The 23357-nt window shown below is 41.8% G+C and overlaps 1 protein-coding gene across 1 annotated transcript in view; it reads right to left on the bottom strand.

The window, feature by feature from the left end:
- Positions 1-23357, bottom strand: part of SCP2 (sterol carrier protein 2) — a 57378-nt gene that overhangs the window by 8585 nt on the left and 25436 nt on the right. Inside the window, exons 10-14 of the mRNA XM_006126385.4 lie at positions 21653-21800; positions 12659-12766; positions 6983-7136; positions 4996-5089; positions 183-312 (exon numbers count right to left, since the gene is read on the bottom strand). Coding sequence (XP_006126447.3) covers positions 183-312; positions 4996-5089; positions 6983-7136; positions 12659-12766; positions 21653-21800 — 634 coding nt within the window. The remainder of the gene's footprint in view (positions 1-182; positions 313-4995; positions 5090-6982; positions 7137-12658; positions 12767-21652; positions 21801-23357) is intronic.

Below are 23357 nucleotides of genomic sequence, written 5' to 3'. Positions count from 1 at the left end.
TACAATGAGGATTAAAACAGCTTCATTTGTCAATGATGAAGTCAGGATTTTAAAAATAATGTAGTGCGTATTAATTAAAGAAGTTCATTTTTTGTATTTATCCTTCAAGGACCTGATGATTCCCTTTCAATCTAATGGTACAGATTATACCAAAAACATAATAGAGAAATAACAGCACTGACCTGAATTAGTATCTACAGAGCCTTTACCATTTTTCACATCTACTATCCAAGTTGCTTCTTTACCACCAGGACCATCTTTTACTTTGAAGGCAAAGATGCCACCAATTTTCTTGACAAAATGTTCTCCTTCCTGTAAAGATTATGCACAAGTTACATTTGGCTTTGGCACAATTAAAATAATTTGTTTTAACAGATGTTTACATTAAGTAGTAATAGGTGATTCTTTCAATCTGTGTATTATTAAGGATCTATTCAATTCATTATTCTAAGTTTAGTTATACACACACAAATTTGAAGCTATGTAAAATACATACTCTTTGGAAGTTGAATAGCTGTTAATGTTGAGATGAATGGTAATACATAATTGCTTTAATTAACCAATTATTCTCCATTTTTTGGAGTCACTACCTCCGAACATTCTAAGTCTACTAAAACAGAAAGAATAAATAATTCCAAAGTCTTAAATAACTGCTTTCTAGGCTTCTGCCATTTAAAAATACGCTTGAAAGCAAAGATGCAAATGTATTATTACATATTTAAATATTACATATTATTAAATATCAGCAGATTATTAATATCTGCTTTAAAATTACAGGCTGCCCTATTATATTTTTTGCTGTAGGCTTGGAAAAGGGTCATGTGAACTTTCCTTTCATTATTATTAAGACAGCAAGCAGCAAACACCATATGAAAGGTGAGCATTATTAATGGTAACTAGGTGCACTCGATATACAAAGATCAACAACAGAAAAAAAGGCACATCAAAGACTACATAAAATAATGCATAAATGCAACACATTAACAAAGTCTGAATGAGACATACAAAAAACTGAACAAATGGATAAAGAGAACAAAGTGAAATGTATCAAACAGGTAAGATCCTTTATCTAAACAAAAGCAATCAATATGACCCTTAAGGATAAAAATGGACAATATTTCCATGTATGACAGATTCTAAATGACAAGAATTAGTTATGGAAAAATGTATCAAATAACTACGACAGGCTCGAAAAACCTCAGCTAGAGCTCAATCAGGGAAGCCAACCAATAATGTATGAAGAAATTAAGGCAGTATTAAAACTCTTCTGAATAGAAAAGCAGTAGGATGTGATGAAATACCAGCTGAAGTGTTTAAAAACATAGAAGAGGAAGGGTTGGAAGCCCTGGCAGAGCATGATGGATTTTACAATTTCAATTTGTATCCAAATCCCAAAAACAGAACAACACTATGGATTGTAAAGGCTAGAGAACAATCAGCCTATTATCCTATGCCTCTAAAATCTTTTTGTGAGTTGTTAAGGACCACATACAAGGAAAGACTGATCAGGAATAAAACGAACAACAGTATGGAATCAAACATGGATAGAGCATTATAAACAGCATTATGAGCTTGAAGCTCATCTTAGAACAATAGAAATGGGAAAACAGCATACTTGTGTTTCACTGACTTCCAAAAAGTCTGAGAACCACTACAAATGTCCCAATATAATTAAGATCTGTAGCAACTGATGGGTGCAAATAAAGCAATTACTATACACTAGAATAGGGATGTAAACAAATAGTCAAGTACTCAACTACTCGCTCCCTACCCCTGACTTCATCATCATCATCAACCAATGCCTGTTGGTGTCTAATGCCTCCCTCACTATTTCCTTCCATTTTTCCCTGATAATCTGATAAAATTAGTTAAGATTATATATAAATATGGCAAAGAATATGGCCTAGAGCTGAATGTGGACAAGACAAAAATAATGAGCGTATCAAAATCCAGGGAAAACATACAAGATTCCAATGAACAACACAGCTGAATAGCAAGTGAGAAATTATTGCTACTTAGGAACATCATTATAGAAGATGGAAGATCGAATACTGAAATCAGCACCAGAACAAATAGAGCAAAAGACATTCTGGAAGAATAAACATTGGATGAGAAAGGACATGAATCTGAAGGCTAAATTCCAACTCTTAACAACTTCTATTTGGTCAGGCTTAAATCATAACTGTGAATTACAGACATTCAAACAATTAATAACAAAAAATTATAAAAAAAATTAAGCCTTCAAATTATGGTATTAAAGAACAATTCAGAAAATATCAATAAATCATGTAAACAACTAAAATGTACTAGCAATGATTGGCACTCAACAAAAGTTATAGATTTTATTACACAAAAGTTTGATTTCAGGGCAGGTTAAATATTGGTTAACTGAAGAGACAACTAACCTCATGAATTCTTATCGGTTACTCGACTATTCTATCGTCCCTGGAAGTGGGGCTGGCAGCCAGTGCACTCTGGTTTCACTCCTGAGGAGCCCCCTGCCACTCCACGCTGCTGCCTCTTTGAGGATTAGCTGCCTTTCGCCCTGCACTGCTGCCTCTGATAAGTGGCACTTTAAATGCAGAGCCGCGGGGGAAAAGGGGGGAAAATGTGTGTAGTCTATAGCATTAACCGACAGCTTTTCCTTATCAGTTAATCAACCACACTATTACATCCCTATTTCCGGGCACATTTTAAGTGGTTCAGTGTATGATGCATGTTTACAGGCACTGGAAGGAAAAGTTGATAGAACATGAGGCAGAAAAAGATCTTGGAGAGATGATGTAGTATTTTGGGTGGTTCAGAAGGATGATTCATCCACAAAGTGATTAGCAGAGGACCATACAGGATGGGCTACTATGTTGCAAATCACCAGTAATGCAGAGGCAAGATTAGAACCATGAGATATTAGCTCTTGCCAGCAATTGGGAGCATTTAAAAAAAAAAAAGAAAAAAAAGAAAGATGAGTTTTATATTCTTAGAGTAACCAAATGGCTTTTGTAACTCACTTCACACCTTCTGTGTACCAAAAGCCTAACCTAGCAAAGTCACATCAGTTTCAAACCTTACCACTACAGCCGGTCCCCGAGTTGCGAATGGTCGACTTACGACCGTTTGCAGTTACAACCAAAAGTGTCGTAAATGGCGGACCCCGAGTTACGAACGTGATCCGCGCTTACGAACAGCGCGGTCGTGCGATCCGCGCTTACGAACAAACCGAGTTACGACCAATTCTTGGTCCATAACCGGTTCGTAAGTCAGAGACAGACTGTAATGAAGAGAACTGGATTATTTATACATTTAAAGTTAAGCACGTGGCCAAGTGCTTTGACAGATTAGGCCACGGTGCTCATCACCTTACAGGATCGAGCAGATAATGAAAAGCTCCTCTCCCAGCAATCTGTCAGAAGTACAAGGAGGATTGTTGAAATGTTGTAGCAGCAACCTCTTGCATCCCCAAAATCCTCTGTAGAGGTGGCAGGAGTCCTCCATACAAATTAGTACTGATGCGATTTCCACCCTGCACACAAAGCCTTTTACTGGTGTGGTTATTGTCAGTTTCTGGGTAACTGCACCTGCATTACCCCTCTGTAGTCCACTCCAGGAATACTGCCCAGTAAGGTCTCAGATCTCTAGCAGTCACCTGCGTTGGGTCAAGGTTCCTAATCCCACTCCCTTCTGCATGGGGGTTTTAAGGCTGCTCAGCCCTGTGTTATACACTGTAATATCTTTCTGTCTGAAGTCTCGCATGTGTATCTGTACGACAATGACAGTGTTTTTACCAGTGACCACATAGCTCTTTCTTCAGCAGAGAATATTTATTTTAGGACCCAAAAACCCCCACGTAAAGGACAATAAACATTCTTACATGAATGGTAAAACTTCACCAGAAGTCACTCATTAGTATTACGGGGCCCTAATAAGTCAAAGTCTTTCTAACCTTTCCACAAGGGTTGGTGCTCCCTTGCACAGAAGGATCTGTCCATTTGCTGGATGAGTAAGAAGGATCTGTATCAGTTCAGCTTTTTATACCAAATAGTCTCTGGAAACCCCAGTGTGAATGAGCATATGCAAACATCCCAGGAGGTTGTGCTTTGGAATTGTTTACACATCCCAGGTTACTACCTCCTCTCTGTGCGCGCACATACGCACGCGCACACCCCCACCCCCAGTTTTTAGTTCCAGGAAGAGCTGTGATTACTCACCCCTGAGAGCAGAACACAATCATACACAGTCCATCCATAAATTTAGTACAATGGTCCCAAAAATACTGCATAGGATTGTAATGTCTGTCACAGTTACTACCTACACAGTCTCCCCCTCTCCAAATTCACACACAGACATGAACACTCTACTGTAAACAGCAACCAATTCTCTCCCTCTACACCAGCAATAGGCAACCAAGGCTAGGTGAGTGGGCTGCATGAGTAGCCCTCCTTCATCTCAATGGTCCACAAGATTGCAATCGGGCACATGCACTAACCATGACCCCCAAAATAAGATTAAATATGTTGCACTAGATCTTCCTTCTTTATCGAGCCTTTTCAACACAAATTATTCTATTATTAGAGGCAAATTAAATTTCCAGTAAAAGTAACAAAGCAGCAAAGGGAATGCATGTCTCTCACAATGTTGTGTGCAATCAGCATGCACCTCGCATGTGCCCTTGCTTTAAATGTGTGTCACTCCTCATTCTTCTATTTGAGTAAACCCAAAGGAAATTCAGCTCAACTCCAGTAAAATAAGAATCTAATAGTAGCCTGGACATTCCGATTAAACCCTATAATTCATCATTAACTTACTGCTCGGTGGCGAGGTGGTCCTAGGGATACAAAATTCACATTTGTTCAGAGGACAATAGTACACAAAGATGTATGCAATGAGGGACTTGAGTTTAAAAAGCTAGATGTCCAACCTCATCTCTGAATCCAAACTATAATAAATGAAATGTTAAGTCTCCCATTTTAAAGAATCTTTAGAAAAAATATGATTTACCTCTTCAAGTTTCTTTTCAATCTCTTTGAAGACAAGATGGGCTTTAAATCCATCAATAGGTGCATTGGTGGGGCTAGCCTGGATGCGCTGGTTGCTGAAACGAAAGAAAATAACTCATTGAAATCACATAGGCTGTCCATGCAAAGTAAACTCAACTTAGCTTGCCTCAAATGAAAGTAGCCACACTAGACAGTAGGGATGTAGCTCATGCTTATCGGTTACTGTACTAGTTACCCGCTGGGCCTCTGACCCCGCTCCCGGGGACCCAGATGCCAGCTTGCAGCGCTGGCTCTGTATCAGTGTTAGCAGTGTGGGACAGCAGCCAACTCCCCAGGAGCGGGACTGCAAATGGGAGCTGGTGCATGCCAGGATCTGACTTAAAAGTCGGCTCCTGGGGAGCTGGCTGCCACCCCGTGCTGCAGGCTCTGCAGTATAAAGCTTATACAGCTGAGCCCACAATGCAGCTAGCTCCCTAGGAGCGGGGCCGGCAGCTGGGAGCCAGCTCCTGGCGTGCACTGGCTGCTGGCCCTGCTCCTGGAGAGCCTGCATAGGCTGCAATGTGCAACCATGTAACTGCTAAACTATTTAGCTATGGGAAAGTATAAAATTTATAAAAAAAACTTCTAAAAAGCCACTTAAATATGTGTATTATACAATGGGGGAACTCTCTGCAACCCCTATTTGGTAATTAGCTCAGCAGTGAAAACCTGATGACAATTATAATTACTATAGAAGATATTTTATTCATACAGATTTACAATTTTTAATCTTACTCAATTTTTGGCCTCAATAATCTTGTGAGAGAGTCCCTACATTAATTACATATTTTTTAAAGAAAAATCATTTTCTTTATTGTGTTTTAATGTTTATAATTCCCCATATCCTTTCATTATGGACCAGAAAAATCTGAAAACTCAACTAGACTTCCATATACCTTTCACTAATTTATATACCTGAAGCGTATCTTCTCTAACTCTTGCCCATCTGAATTAAGAAATTCTAGAATCCTATAATCTCTCTTTGTATGGAAACTCCTTCATATGTCTAAAAACTCTGATGTAAAAGCATGTATATATACACTTGTTCCTAAACTAGTGTTATTTTATGCATACAATAACCTTTTTAAACAAGTGCTATTGCAAAAATATTTTTACAAGCAGACCCAAATTCCTATGTAAATATTACACATCTGTCATCACCGAAGTCATCAAATAGCCACATCATAATGGGGATTATTAAATTCTTTTCAGTAAACAAACTTTTGATAAGTAGTAACAAATTTTACACTGTACAGAATTGGAAACAGGAAACAATGGAAAAACTCCATTAAATAAGAATGATGCTTGATAGTCTAAAAAAACAAAATCCCACTCACACATTCTCCGTGAAACTGAAATTTTTCTACTATTAAAAATAACTGCTCCTGAACAGAAAAGATAAGAAGCTACTTTCTTTTATTTTGTATTTCTTACCCAGTTTACAATTATTATATTTTTAAACAAATAAAAACAAATTTGGCAGAAGTCTATGGCTACTGACCAGAGTCAGGAACTGTCAGTGACCTTGCATATAGCATTTTGAACAGAGACAGTTATTTATGAGAATACAATTAAGGAGGGGGAAAAAGCAGCCACCCTGACAAACACCAAAACCACAATGGAAGTTTAAACAGACTTCAGAAAAAATAGCTGCATATAAATGTTGAGAAAAAGAATTCTGCATTAATGGACTGCATTTTTCCCTACTATGAGGGAACAAACATAATCCAAGCAGTTTATTTAATAAGGTCCTGAAAAAACTGTACTGTACGTGCAAAAAAGCCAATTACATGCACATTTTCTTTTCAGCACTACAAAACTAGATCTACCACATTATTTAAAATTATGTCCTGCTTTATACTCTCAGAAAATCTGTCTTCTGAAGTATAACAAAACCTTTTCTCTGATTACACTTACACATTTATATAAACACATAGATAAAAGCTTACCGTGCAGATTCAGGAAAACCCATTCTGTATAAAGTTACAACTACAGCACCACCAAGGCCTATGTTATGTTGCAGAGCAACCTTTGCACCAGGAACTTGTCTCTTCCCAGCTTCCCCTCTTAGCTGCCAGCAGAGTTCAGCACACTGAGCCAGACCTAAAAAATCAAACACAGAGAAGGCAGATCTTAAAAAACTTCAGCTATTTCAATAGCAACAAATAATGTTGTATATCATGCTACCACTTTAGCAAACTAAAATGTAAAGAACTTTAGTAAACAAAGCCCTAAGAAAGGAGCCTATCTGAAGGTTTGGTTTGTTTGATTTTAAACTGATGCTTAAAAAGTGAGGTATTATTTTTCAGTGGACCGATTTCTGTTGGTGACATTTTCAAGGTATCATGAGCTTTCGTGGGTGCAACCCACTTCTTCAGATGAATGGCCATTCATCAACTAGGCAATATTTCATTCCACAAGACTCTCTCTATGCCTTTTAGTACAGGGTGAACTTCTCTAGTCAAACACTTTCTGGTTTGGCAATATCCAGCGTGATCCAGCATGATTTTAGTTAGCCGGAAGTCCACATACTATGGGTGCATCCAACTTTCCCATGATCCCATAAAGTTTGTTTACAGCCACCAGTCATGGCTCTCAGTGTTCTGTGCTGTTATTTAGCTCTAATTAACCCATACATATCTTCTAAGAGCCCAATAAGCAGTGGACATGTTGGTAATACTGCTAGACAAAATTGACCTCCTGTGGTTTTGCAAATTCTCTGGTTCAGCACAGGTCAGGTCCCAAGGGTGTTGGACTAGAGAGGTTCAACTGGTCTACAGCTATGTCTACACAGCAGCATTATTTCAGAATAATTAACATAGTCCACATCTACATACAAGCAGTTATTTCGACATAATATCGAAATAAAGTTGAGCTGGAGGATAGCTTACTCCGACTCCTGTAACCCTCACTGTATGAAGAGTAAGGGAAGCTGGGGGAAGAGTTCTCTATCTCAAAATTGCTGCGTAGACAGCTCCAAAAGTCAAAATAAGCTATTTCAACTTAAGCAATGCAATTAGCGTAGCTCAAGTTGTGTAGCTTATTTCAAGTTTAGACCTGCTGTGAAGATGTGCCCTAAGTGTGATTTTACAAGTAAATTCCCAAGCTGTTTGCTATGATGGATGTTGTGAGGACATAAAGTTAACCCTTATGGCTTATTTAAGTAGTTAACTAGGTTTAGAATCTTATCACACAAGTATACAATATAGAAAGCTACAGTCAGAGAAATCTATAGTTGCCAGTTGCCACTGCGTGTCATTTTCTTATTTTAATATTACATTTGGAACATCATGGTCACACATCATAATGATGATGCCATAAATTTATTCTCTAGTTTACTTCAGCATAAAGTCAGCTTTCCCAATTCTATAGTTGTTTTCAAAGGGGCTTACTCCAAAATTAAGCGCACTCTAAGCAGTCAGTCTTAGATTTTTTGGTAATTTGGAATCAGATCTGCATCAAAATGACAGTGGGAATGGGGAAGATGAGAGCTAGTTGTAGACATTTTAAGGACATTTAGTTTTCTGAGGAGTTGTCAGAGTTAATAAAATTTGAATATTGAAAAAAAGTTTAAGAACAGCTATGAGCTATCACAGGGGTGGGCAATAATTTTAGAAGGGGGCCACTTCACAAATTTCAGAAGTGGTGGGGCTGACCTGGAAGGGGCGGGGCTGAGAACTACCCTGCTGGGTACAGTGACCTTATTTTCTGAACCAGCTGCTGCTAGTAAGAACAGTTTAATTAAAATTATGAAACAGTAAAAATGTTTAATCTTTCTCTTGTTAGTTTATCAAACTTCATTTTAAATAAAGCAAAATATGTCCAACACAAAAGGTTTCAATGTTTTCTTTATTTATGTTGGGGTAGGGAATCCTTTTTGGGTTAGGGCTCATTGATCCACAAAAGATTCAGTTGGGGGCCACACAAGTGAGAAGCAAAAAAACTTCCAAAATTCCCAACGCTCACTGATGTGGCCCCAACTGAGATACCTCATTCGTCTGGTGCCCTAGCCTCATGGGGTGAGGGGAAAGGAAGGGGGAAACTGAGTTTCAGGGCTTCCCAGAGACCAGATTTACTTTTCTGGGGTTCTAGAGTAAGTGGATTTTATGGACCTCCTTAGACTCTGGGGAAGGGACAAAAATGAGGGATAAAGTGCACAAGACAGGGCTACCAGTAAGTAGTACCAGTAAGGATGGGGTGCAGGATACGAGGATGCAGAAGCAGGCTGGGAGTAGGGTGTCTGGCCAGGTGGAGGGAGCGGGAACAATGGAGGGTGCAGTGTGTGGCCAGGAGAGAGGGTGCAAGAACAAGGGAAGATGTCAGAGCAAGCTGATGGTGCCAGGTCTTGGGGGGAGGGAAATGATGAGATGGGGTCGGGAAGGTCTGGCTTTGAGGGGGAACCTTACCTTGCTTCATGCCCCCTTGCAGCAATAGCTGCAATCACACAGTCCCAACCTCCCTGGAGGGAGGCTCCGCTGCTACAGTCATGCAGTCCTGGAGGCCGGAAACATGGCTGCCACGGCCACACACTCAAGGGGCTGGCCCCAAGGAATCGCAGCCACAGGCCACCCTGGAGGCTGGAGGCACTACTGCTGCTGCAGTCACATGGCTTGGGGCTGGCCCCAGAGGCCAGAGGCGCCACAGGACTCCCCAGAGCCATGCATCCCCAGGCCGCGCCAGAAGCTGGAGGTGCACAGCCTGGGCCTGACTCTGGAGGTGCCATGACCGCGCCCAGGCAACCCAGGACTGAACAGGAGGCACGGTACCGCGGCCCAGGGCTGGCCCTGGAGGTGCCATTACTGCAGCCAAGAAGCCCGGGGCTGGCCCCAGAGGTGCTGTGGTAGCAGCGCCTCCAGCCTCCTGGGCCAGCCCCAGCCGCCTGGCCACGGTAGCGGCACCTCCAGGACTGGCCCTGTTGAGGAGCCTCAGCCCCAGTGCTGCCTCATCTTCAGAGACTGTCCAGGAGGAAGAAGGGTGGGGCTGAGCTCTTTCCCTCGGGGCACATGCCACTTGAGGGGCAGGGGCAGGGCCAGGATCCAGCCCGCTGTGAGGCTTTTGCCCACCCCTGAGCTTGCAACTTAGGAAGCTGCTGCAATTGCAAATATGAAACATTTATGTAACATTTAAAATTTAGTTTAATAAAATGTAAGTGCTATTGTGTTTGTGTGAGTTAGTTCTTACCATTCCTAATGTACAGCTGCTGCCTCTGCAGCTTGACACAGGTAATGAATATTATGTATTATTTCTTAAATTAATAAAAAAAATCAAGTTATCTAAAAATATTAAAAAAGAATACTCTCATAGATGACGTAAAATGCTGTTCTGAGTTGTAAATTAACATGTTTTAATTATCAGATTTGCACCATTGTTTGAAAAAATATGTGAAGTATCAGTGGGAAACTTGATTTAAACGAGAGGGATAGCTGCGGTTGCCAGGTGTCTGGTATTCACCCAGACAGTCCGGTATTTTCACCTCCTGTCCGGTAAAAAAAATTCAGAGAATACTGGACATCTAAAATGTCTGGTATTTTCTGACTTTTTCCCCGGCCAGGAGGCGAAAATGCTGGGCACCTGGCAACCCTACACTCAGCGCTCGGCCTCTCTCTCTCTCTCCACGCCCACTCTCCCCCGGTTCCCAACACCCCCAGCCTACCGACCCCAGCTCCACGCTTACCTGGTTACGCAAGGCTGCCGGCTGCTTCCCCTGGGTCTTAGTGCTCAGCCGCTCCCCTGTTCCTATCCCTACTCTCATTCTTAAAGGGGACATGCTGTTTTATTTTATTTTTTTCCTTAATAAATCTTGGAGTCCTTTTTTTTTTCCCCCTCAACAACTTTGGTCTCCCCCCCCCCCTTTTTTTCTCCTTCAACAGAATTTTTTCCCTGTGGTTTTTTTTGGGGGTGGGTGGGGAGGGTGTTCAGTATTTTTGTTTCAACCATCTGGCAACCCTAGGGATAGCAGTGTTAGTCTGTAACTAAATAAAAAAACAACAACAAATACTTCTGCAGTGCCTTAGAGATTAACAAAAAAAATGTAGGTGATATCATGAGCTTCTGTGAGCACAACCGACTTCTTCAGATTAATAGAGTAAGGGGTCAAGGTACAAAAACTTTTTTTTTCTTTGTACCCTGGACCCCTTACTCCAGGGGTGAGAAATAATTTTTGATGAGGGGCCACTCCAAGATTTTGGAAAGTGGTTGAGGACCACACTCTTCCATGATATTAATGGAGATGCAGGGTCTGGAATGGAGGTTGGGTGCAGAAGGGAGTTTGGGGTAAGGGACTGTGGTGCAGGAGGGAGACTGGAGTCTGGGAGGGAGTTGGGATGAAGCAGCAGTTGTGACCTAGGGCAGAGGACTGGAGTGCAGGGGTTTGGGATGTGACCTAGGGTAGGAGGGGATTGTGATCTGGGGCAGGAAACGGGGGTACCAGATCTTAGAAGAGGTATTGGTGTAAGAGGGGGACAGAGGGTTTGGGTATGTTGAGTGGGGGGGGGGGGGGGCAGAGATTGGGGCAGGAAACGGCTGGGGTGCCAGAGTAGACTGTGGCCAAGAGACTTACTTTTCAGCTGCCAAACTAGCCCGCCTGCCGAGTTTAAAATGTTTCCCAGCCAGCCTGCCTGGCCATGTGCTTCATGAATAACTAAGCTCAGGAGAGGGGACATGATTCTTCTTAGCTGTCTGTTATTTTAACAAGCAGCTCACATTGGCTGGTTTCTGCCAGAAACTGGCCAACGGGAATGCACTGGGGATGGAGCGGCTCCTAAAACTTCTCCCCTCCCCTCCAGTTTCAAAACAGAAATGAAGCCTTGCAGCCACGTTTCTACATGGCGTGCGGAGCTGCAGGGCAAGCTGGGGAGCTTGCCTGGGGCTCCCCGCTGCCTCTGTGGGCCGGATCCGGTGGCTTGGCAGGCTGGATGCGGCCCGCTGGCCGTATCTTGCCCAGGCCTGCCTTACTTCATTCAACTGAAGAAGTGGGTTGTGCCCTGGAAAGCTCATACCACTTACATTTTTTGTTAGTTTCTAAGGGTACATCTACACTGCACAGCCATTTCAAAATACAGGAGGTCTCCCAAAATAACTACCCCGCGTCTACACAAGGTGCCCATTATTTTGAAATATTTTTTGAAATAACTGGCATGTTATTTTGCCATCCTAGTAAAACTTGTTGCATGAGGGATAAAGGATGGGTTGAAATAGCTCATTATTTTGAAATTTGGCGCTGTGTAGACACGCCAAATTTCAAAATAAGCTATTTCAAAATACATTCGAAATAAGATATACAATAAGATACACAGTGTGCCGGACCATCAGGAGTGCCGGACCATCAGAGTTTTACTGTATTTGCATGTATATGCAACCACACTTAAGTTGCGGTCCTCAGCATATGCTATGAGTATCATTGTGGCCCCCAGAGCTTCCAAAGTTTAGTAGCCCTGCATTAGGTAATGCAGAAGATAATATTCACCTCAACTACTTTGAATCCATTGGTCTGAATGGGCAACTGGAGTCAGACTCTGTGTATAAAATAAAGCTGTAACATTGCTGTAACATTTTAAAACAAATAGCTTGATTTCCACATGCAGATCTCAAAATCATTAGAAATTTAAAATCTATATTTGTCTTACCTGTGGCACCCAATGGGTGTCCTTTTGAAATCAAACCACCACTAGGATTTATCACCCATTTTCCACCGTAAGTATTGTCTCCTCTATCAATCAGTTCCCCAGCTTTTCCTATAAATTATTGTTTGACAAAGGGAAAATAGTTGTAAAAAGCCACTTTAGGTATATTTCTAAACCTTACTGTTACTTCTTCATATTAATGCATATATTCTGAGTCAGCCAAAACCATAAAATTGTAACACAAAAAACTGACGGTAAAATTATAATTAGAAGATCTCATGTACCTAAAAAGCATCAGTCAGATATACTGGTTTTCCACTGGAAATCACAACTTACAATAATATTAATGAAATACAAGGTGGGTGACGTAGTATCTTTTATTGGATCAATTTCTGTTAGTGAAAGAGATATCCCTGGGAGAATTCTGCACCACTGTGCACTGAAGAATTTTACTGAAATTAATATTGGGTACCCAGAATTCTCCCACCCCACCTCCCCAGAAATGGGTTGAAGAAATGTTGGCTGCCATTGTACTGCTGGACCCTGCAGAACCTAGCTCACAAATAGAAGACATGACCGGGCAGAGAGGAGGACAGTGCTCAAGCTCCAACCTGGGGGGAGGAGGGAATGCAGAGCTAGAGTGCCAGTGCAGGCTCCCCATTGTGGGTCCCTAGCACATCTTGAAGGAAGGAGGTGGTAGTGCACAAGAAACTGTGCAAGTCTGGGTGCCAGCCATAGGTACCAACTCTGTGGGAGCTCTGGAGCTGGAGCACCCACGGAAAAAAAAAATCAGTGGTACTTTGCATCCACTTGCAGCCAGCTCTCCCTTTCTCTCCCAGAACTTCTCATCTGCTCGTGGCCTTGCTGATCAACTCCTTCCTCTCCCTCTCAGTGCTTACTGCCTGCCTCAATCAGCTGTTTTGCCACATGCAGGAGGCTCTGGAGGGGAGAGGGGAAGAGCAGAGGTGGGGTATGCTCAGATGAGGGGCAAATAGAGGTGGGGCGGGGGTGAATAACAGGCAGGGAGGACAGGGACTTGAGAGAAGGGGTGGAGGTCTAGGATGGAGCAGTACCAGGAAGGAGTCTGGTAGCCTGGGACAGAGCATCAGGCTATTTCTCCCTCTGAATCCCTGGTGTGATTTGTAAGTGTTTATGGTGGGGAAGGAGAGGCCACAGCTAGCCTCTGGGGAGGAGGCCATGTGAGTGACTGGGCCAGGGAGGGCCCCACAGCTGGGATCTGGGAGGGAGAGGGAGTATGAGTGTATGGCTGGTAGAGGGCAAAGTATATGGCTGGGAGAAAGGGGGTGCAAGTGTCTGATCCTCTGGCTGGGTTCTGGCAGAAGCAGGAACTGGGTTGTTACAGAGTGTTCTTTATAACTCTACTACTGAGAGAATTTTTGTGTGTATCTGTATTGCTATAGACATACTTGCTGACAGGTATTTTGAAATAAATTACCAAAATAACTGAAACTGGCATGATTATACAGTGTTAGTTTAATAAATACAATTCTCAGAATTTTAAAAAACTGTGAGCAGAATTTTTCAATTTGTTGGTGCAGAATTCCTCCAAGAGTAAAGAGTCAAGCATTTGAGCTATAAAATCTCAAGAAGAGGTCTGTATAGCTTCTTTTTTACCTACAGAAGTTTATTCAGTAAAAGATATTACCTCCTCCAATGTTTTTCTCCTATCCTGGAATCAACATGTCTATAATCCTGAAAACAATATTAATAGCACGGATTGGCATGCTGCAGATTCAGTACTTTTAAACACATTCTTTCATGCTTAACAATTTCAGTATTCAACAAACAGAAATCACATTAAGTATCAGATTTTGATTCATAGGGGCGACTAATCTTGTTTATTTGGATTAAACGATTTTCCCAATAAAGATCTTGCAGGGTCAAGAAGTTAAAGAGACATTCTCATGACATTGACTAAAAAGTGAAATTAATTAGAACACAAAATATACTACTGAGTTATAAGTTAATTACTGGCCAAATGGGAGTAACAGGAGCAGTGTGCTATATTTTCTAGCTCCACCAAGACACATGTAGAACAAAGAGTGGGTGCTTCTTTTTACTAATGAGTGTACATATCTAATAAAATGGAAAAGTTACTGCAACCATTGTTTCTGCTACTGGTGCCACAGAGACCCAGCAAATAATAATGTGGTATACAGGAAGAGATCAGAGAAAGGGAAGGGATAGTAAGAAGAAAAGGGGAGTGAAAGAGATCTTCTTAAAGATTTGTTCAGTTAAAAATCTTGAGACTAAATTCTTGAAGGCCTTTCCTTTGAATCCCCAATCTCAGCTTGTGTTCATTAAGAAGATTATATCTTATATTTATCTCACCTAGTGGTAAGTAAATAAAAGCATGCTTTTTTCAGAAAATTTATTCAATTTTTAATTCAAGTTTAGAAAAACCAATAATGTATTTAAAAGCAAAATTTACTAAAACTTATTAAAATCTGAAATGTAATAGTTCAAAATATATTGAACATAAGAACAGCCGTATTGGGTAAGACCAAAAGTCCATCAAGCCAGTATCATGTCTTCCAACAGTGGCCAACGCCCGATATTGTCCAATCACAGCTTCTGGCAGTCAGAGATTTAGGGACACCTAGAGCATGGGGTCATGTCCCTGAATATCTTGTCTTACAGTGATGGAAATATCCTCCATGAACTTGTCTCTTTTTGTTTGTTTGTTTAACAGTTACACTTCTTGCCTTCACAAAATCCCCAGGCAATAAGTTCCACAGGTTGATTGTGTGTTGCATTAAGAAGTACTTCCTCACACTTATTTTAAAGCTGTTGCCGATTAATTTCATTGGGTGACCCCTGATTTTGTCGTCACACTGTCTGGAGTAGCTCAAGGCTGAGTGCCAAACTCAAGATTGTCAAAAAGCAGAGCAGAAATGCAAACTAGTTATATTTTCTATAATTAGATTTCAGCAACCCAGTAACAAGTGTGAACTCATAAAACACTGTTAGGCTACGTCTACACCAGGAATACCTATTTCTGCATCTTTTGAGCGCTCCCATTATTTTGAAATATAATGGGCTCACTATTCCAATGTCCCATGGAGTAAGACATTTCAGAATAGTGATTTATTTCAAAATAAGTGCTGTGTAGACAGTGCCAAAATTCGAAATAAGTTATTTCAAAATTGACTCATAATAAGCTACTCAATTTGCATAGCTCAACTGCATAGCTTATTTCGAGCTATGGGTGCAGTGTAGATGCATCTTAGCAGTCTTACTTAAAACAGTAACAGTCTTACTTTTATTCTACAGGCCTCTTTCGTCAGATCCCACTAAGGAATACACTAAGAAACTGCACCATCTGCTCAGGACACTCCCTACACAAGCACAGGAACAAATCAACACACCCTTAAAGCCCCGACCAGGGTTGTTCTATCTATTACCCAAGATCCACAAACCTGGAAATCCCGGACGCCCCATCATCTCGGGCATTGGCACTCTCGCTGAAAGACTGTCTGGCTATGTAGACTCTCTACTCAGACCCTACGCCACCAGCATTCCCAGTTACCTCCGTGACACTACGGATTTCCTGAGAAAATTACAATGCATTGGTGATCTTCCAGAAAACACCATCCTAGCCACCATGGATGTAGAGGCTCTCTACACAAACATCCCACATGTAGATGGAGTACAAGCTGTCAGGAACAGTATCCCTGATGATGCCACAGCACAACTGGTGGCTGAACTCTGAATTTATCCTCACACACAATATTTCAGATTTGGTGACAATATATACCTCCAGACCAGTGGCACTGCTATGGGCACCCGCATGGCCCCACAATACGCCAACATTTTTATGGCTGACCTGAAACAACGCTTCCTCAGCTCTTGTCCACTTACGCCCCTTCTCTACCTAGGCTACATCGATGACATCTTCATTATCTGGACCCATGGGAAGGAGACTCTGGAAGAATTTCACCACGATTTCAACAGCTTCCACCCCACCATCAACCTCAGCATGGACCAGTCTACACGGGAGGTCCATTTCCTGGACACCACGGTGCAAATAAGTGACGGTCATATCAATACCACCCTATACCAAAAACCTGCCGACTGCTATGCTTACCTGCAGGCCTCCAGCTTCCATCCCGGACACATCATATGATCCATTGTTTACAGCCAAGCACTGAGGTACAACCGCATATGCTCCAACCCCTCAGACAGAGACCTACACCTACAAGATCTTCAACAAGCATTCTGTAAACTACGATACTAACAGGAGAAAGTGAGGAGACAGATTGACAGAGCCAGATGTGTACCCAGAAGCCTCCTGCTACGGGACAAGCCCAAGAAAGAAACCAACAGAACACCACTGGCCATCACCTACAGTCCTCAGCTAAAACCTCTCCAACTCATCATTAGTGATCTACAAGCCATCCTGGACAATGATCCCTTGCTTTCACAGGGCTTGGGAGGCAGGCCAGTCCTTGCCCACAGACAACCCGCCAACCTGAAGCATATTCTCACCAGCAACTACACACCTGTAGCCAGACATGAACCCCCATTTTAACATCCATCTTTGTCTGCTTGAAAGCATGCAGGGCACACAGAGCAGTAAAAACAGCATGATCTTTGAAAACCTTGGAGCAGAAGGTTTAGATATGCTGGCTCAGTGACCATGGACAACTGTAAGCAGAGATAAGAGGGTGATCAAACTAATCGCTGACCAAGAGGCTGCACAGAAGTGCCCTTGACTTAACCCATATTGATACGAACACACAGCTGTCCGCGGGGGGAGGAATCTCCCGCCCAACAAAGAACATCCGGCACTCCTAATTTAACTATCTTCCTCTCTTACAAGTGTAAATTAATTTGAAACTTGCTTGTAAGAACTGGCGCCACAAAACGGACCAGTACAATTTGGTCTCTTAAGATAAGAAAGAGAATACGGGCCCCCAGGGGTATAAAGATGGGTCCAGTAGCACACTTACTCTGAGCGTCAATCTACCACCTATCTGCTGGTCGGGTTTGGTGTTTGATCTCCTGAGGTTCCAGAGGGGACGCCCACCTCGTATTCGTCTTTCTGAGGAATTGAGGGACCGACCCTAGCCTGACACGCTGTAGTCAAGAGGCACAGAAGGGGGTAAAAATTGTATCTGGATGTGGTCCTTTGTTTAAGAATATATATACGTAGTGTTAGAGCTCTTTAAAGATTAAACTGTCACTTGGTACCATTATTTCTATTTTCTATCTTTACCTTTTTCCTGTAACCATTTTTAAGATCTATATATTTGCTAGCATTTAAGAAATAGAGCAATAGCCATTGTAACCAAAGAATTATTATTCTTTAATAAACCTGTAAGGGTATGTCTACACTACCACCCTAGTTCGAACTAGGGTGGTAATGTAGGCAACCGGAGTTGCAAATGAAGCCCGGGATTTGAATTTCCCGGGCTTCATTTGCATAAAGCCGGGCGCTGCCATTTTTAAATGTCTGCTAGTGTGGACGCCGTGCTGCACGGCTACACGTGGCACGGACTAGGTAGTTCAGACTAGGCTTCCTACACACTGCACGGAGTCCGCATTAGCGGACATTTAAAAATGGCAGCGCCCGGCTTTATGCAAATGAAGCCCGGGAAATTCAAATCCCAGGCTTCATTTGCAACTCCGGTTGCCTACATTACCACCCTAGTTCGAACTAGGGTGGTAGTGTAGACATACCCTAACTGTTTAAGCTTTAACCTGACTCCTTCAGTTGCTGTAACAGAACCATTTAAAAGAACTTCAGCCGGTCATAAGGGACAGGTATAGGAAGAGCTTGGGCGTTTGGATCTGTGTCACTCCCAGGTGACAGGTCCATTGGGGCACTTCTCAGCCTTCCCTAGGCTGCCCGCTGCGAAGGAACCCTGTGTTCTAGCAGCTAAAATCTGAGGTATAATAAGCTCTTCCTATAAGCAGGGACGTCTGTTGGCCTGCTGGCTACCCTCTGCAATGGGACCCTGGTCCTAGCAGTAAAGACACGGACGTTAAACCTTTTCTCGGAAACACACACAAACACACACACACACACACTGCCCTGACCGTCGGCTGACAACACCGCACCATAATAACTCTAACTCAGGAACCAATCCATGCAACAAACCTCGGTGCCAACTCTGCCCACATACATACACCAGCAACACCATCACAGGACCTAACCAGATCAGCCATACTGTCACTGGTTCATTCTCCTGCACATCTACTAACGTAATATATGCCATCATGTGCCAACAATGCCCCACTGCTATATACATCGGCCAAACTGGACAGTCCCTACGTAAAAGAATCAATTGACACAAATCAGATATTAGGAATGGCAACATACAAAAACCTGTAGGGGAACACTTCAATCTCCCTGGACACACAATTGTAGATCTAAAGGTAGCCAATCTGCAGCAAAAAAACTTCAGGACCAGACTTCAAAGAGAAACTGCTGAGTTCATCTTTAAGTTTGACACAATCAACTCTGGATTAAACAAAGACTATGAATGGTTTGCTAACTACAAAGGCAGCTTCTCCTCTCTTGGAATACACACCTGCAGATCAGCTACTAGAAGTGGGCCTCATCCTCCCTGATTGGATCCACCTCGTCATCTCCAGCCTGATTCTGGCCTGCATATTTATACCTGCCTCTGGAAATTTACACTACATGCATCTGATGAAGTGGGTCTTTGCCCACGAAAGCTTATGCTCTAACACTTCAGTTAGTCTATACGGTGCCACAGGACTCCTCGCCAGTGTTACTTTGCAGTCACCAGCAGTCCCCTTTAGCAGTCCAGTCCCTCTTACCATCCAGGCAAGTTGGACCATGTGATAGATGGTTACTTTACACCAAAAATCACAACAATATTCAAGATTAATCCCAGTATCAAAGGACCAGTCACTTAACCCTAAGTCAGTGGTCTCCAACCTTTTTATCCCCAAAATCACTTTCTGAATTTAAGGGCAATCAAAGATCTATCCTGCCCCTTCTCTGAGGTCCTGCTGCTTCCCCAAAGCTCCACCCCACTCACTCCACTCCTCCCTTCTCTCCCACTGGGCTGAGATACAGGGTTGGAGTGCAGGATGCTGACTCTGCTGGGATTCCAGATTTAGGCAGGGGTTCAGAGTGCGGGGGGGGGGGGGAAATGAAGACTCTGGAGGGGGGTTAGGGCTAGGGTTTGAGGTGCAGAATGAGTATGAGTACTCTTTCTGGGAGGGGGCTTAGGGCACAGTAGGAGGTATGGGATGCTGGCTCCGTAAGGGGGCTCAGGGCTTAGAGTGCAGGACAGGGTTTAGAGTGCTGGCTGCATGAGAGACCTGGGGGTTGGAGTGCTGCTTCCCGTTGGGCAGCATTTACTGCAAGTGGCTCCCAGTCAGCAGTGCAGCACAAGACTGAAGCAGACCCTCTGCCTGCCCCAGTTTCACATCACTCCCAGAAAGGGCCAGCGGTAGAGAAAGGGTGGCACGTGGCTCCATGTGCTGCCTCTCTATGCCAGCACTGCCCTCTCAACTCCCACTGCAGTTTCGTATTCACGTTACTCTTCCAGTGCTTACAGGAAAGAGCAATGTGCAGAGACACCTGCCTTCACTCCAACCTTCTCAGTTGTGAAGCCACACTATGAACGGGTCAGTGGCATGGGCGTGGGGCATACAGGGGGCCTGCCAATTGTAAATGACTGGTTGGTCTCCCAGTTGATCGCAACTGACCACTTGTTGACCACCACCTTAGGGCAATTGCATTCAGGTCGCAGACCAAGGACAACATTCCTAGGCAATCCTACAACAAGCAAACTAAAGATTTATTAACTATGGAAAGAAATTAGAGTCATTTACAATATAGATTCTCTCCATTCTAGAAACCCATGGTTTATTCCTACCCTTTGTTTCCTGTCTTTTAACCAGTTATTGACCCAATGAGAGAATCTTGCTCATCTTCTGCCATGATTGCTAACTTTGCTTAAAAGCCTTTGTATGAGACCTTTTCTAATGACTTTCTGGGTGCATTGTATTAGGAATCAAGAAAAAAAGATCATATCTGAGACTGAGTCCCTCCTTTATTCTCTGTGAATACTTCTGAAACAATTTATCAGTAAAATTATCTTTAAATTTCAAATAAACCCACATATATTTGCTGTATTCAATGCTTCTTGTTCAATTTCCTTAAGTAAAAAAAACCACCACAACACAAATGTTAAGGGCTTACCTTACATTCAAAATGTTAATGCATAGCTAGTAAATTTATAGAAAACTAAGATGTTAGAATAGGAAACACCTCAGGTGATTTCTAATTTTGTAGACACAAAATCTTCCAATTCAATTCACCTCCTTAGTATTGGTAAAGTTTGCTGAAACTATAAATGTTTACTAACTGCATCAGGGAATTAAATTAAGTGAGAAAGAAAAATTGAAAACTGTGCTTACTCACACTAGCCAGAAAATTAGTTCATAGCAATCTAACATTGCCACTGGAAACATCAGGGAAACACCAATGGTGTTTGCTTTGTTGCGAAATTGCAAGATTAACTGGTCACAGCAGACGCTGGAAGAAAGTAAAGCAAAACCTTGGAGAAATGAATAAAGTCTAGGAACAGGGAAGAACAGCATGAGGAGCTAAAACAAGGGGGACTGGAAGCTGAGACAAATAAAAGGAAGGAAAGTATGTCAGCTCACAGCCCCCCCCTCCTATACTTCCTTTAAAAAGAACTCTCTCTCTTCAACTTGCTAACCACATGTTTTTTGCACCATGTATCTGTGATGCATTAATTTGCCTTTTGATATTCATTTAGGCTACCACACAGAGTCATTTGCCAATTAAAATGTTTATGTATAATATTTTGCTTTTGTTCACCCATATGTAGTTGTAGAATAATGCTCTGACCATATAGGATAGGTTCTTACAAATGCTATTACTGCTTTAGTGCAACACACAAAGTTACAAGACATGTTTAATTTTATCCATTTTAAGAAAGTAAAATAATTCATTAATGTTATTACCTTCAGGACAAAGTCCTAGAGCTTCATACGTAATGAGCTCATTAGATGAGAAACAATCATGGAGTTCAATCACATCCACATCTGCAGGTTTCAGACCAGCTTTGGAAAAACATCTTTTCGCAGCTTCTTTACTCATATCATAACCAACCTACAATAACAAATCGTGAGTTACACAGCTCAAGACTTTTGACTATGCTCATCTGCTACTTGTGACCTGAATGTTTGCTACAAGTGACCTGACCACCTACAAGTGATAGCAATTTAGTCAAACATTAATGTGTCTCATACTGCAGTCTTAGATTTCCATCATGTGGCACTTCATTATAGGAAAATTCTAAGTGATGGCTCCTCTTTAGTCTTCCTCCACTCCTTCTCCCCACAAGTGAGCCAAAATTATTTAATCATTAAGGGTATGTGCTAATATAATTGGGTGCAATTCCACAGATATCAGAAAAATTGCAAATGCTTATGCTATTTGAATGTTTGGCCTCAAATCTCTATTTAACTAGTAGCCTATGCCTCTGTTGCCACCCATCTTGACCTTAATGCTAATATTTAATATTTTTAATCTGATTTTCTGGAATGTTTTCATTTGCTTTGGGCTGAATTTGGCCCTCAATTACCCCTATGCTACCCCACTGACGTCAATGAGGTTGAATACTATGTGATAGTTTTCACCATCTGAGAATTTATCACATCTTCATTGACCTATGCAACAAAGAGCATAATTTGGTCCACAATTACTACAGACAAACCCATACTAGAACAGAGATGCAAATAACCCCAATTTTTTGAGAAAACTTGACTCCGGATCCAAACATTGCAGTCTAAACCTACCTCTGGGTTTAGGTTAATCAAACTAGCAATTATACTTATAAGTGACATAATTACACACACTGGCTGGTTACATGCTTTTCAGGCATATAATCCTTCTGGAGAAGAGAAGGAAAACTAGATCATGAGTTCAAGTCACCGATTATTCAATGATTGTTGCATCTGTCTCGCAATTTTTATGTTCTCTCCTTAATTTGGTGTCTTAAACAATTTGATTTAGAGAGGTAGCCGTGTTAGTCTATATCTGCAAAAAACAAATAGGAATCCTGTGACATCTTTAAGACTAACAGATATATTTGGGCACAAGCTTTAAATGGAAGTCACAGAAGATCCCTGCCTTTGTGATTTCCATTCCATGCACCTGACAAAGTGGTTTTGACCCATGAAAGCTTATGGCTGTATATATCTATTAGTCTTTAAGGTGTCACAGGACTCCTCAGTGTTTAAACAATTAGAAAAAGTGCAGTGTAACAGTAAACTTTTTCTCCTGTGGAATCTTAAAGACTATCAAATTTATCAGGGTATAAGCTTTTGTGTGCTGCAGCTCACTCTTCACGCATCTGACAAAGTGAGTTATAGCCCACAAAAGCTTATGCTCTAACAAAATTGTTAAGTCTTTAAGGTGCCACTGGACTCATTTTTGCTGAAACAGACTAACACAGCTACCGGTAACTCTCTGAAAGTAAACTGCTTACATTTAATAACTATCCATACAGATATACATATATAAAAATTGTTTTTTTACCATTACTGCAGGGTTGTATCTTTTTTCCTAGAAGATTTTTTTGAAGTGTACAGCACATAGTTTAGGTTTTACTTCATAGTGAAATACAATGCATGTGTTATGTGGATATTTTAATCATGGAAAAAT

This window comes from Pelodiscus sinensis, chromosome 9 (assembly GCF_052426305.1).
Source record: "Pelodiscus sinensis isolate ZL-2025 chromosome 9, ASM5242630v1, whole genome shotgun sequence".
Classification (NCBI taxonomy): Eukaryota; Metazoa; Chordata; order Testudines; family Trionychidae; genus Pelodiscus; species Pelodiscus sinensis.
The sequence above is the reverse complement of the archived record's forward strand: the minus strand, read 5'-3'. Positions and strand labels throughout refer to the sequence as shown.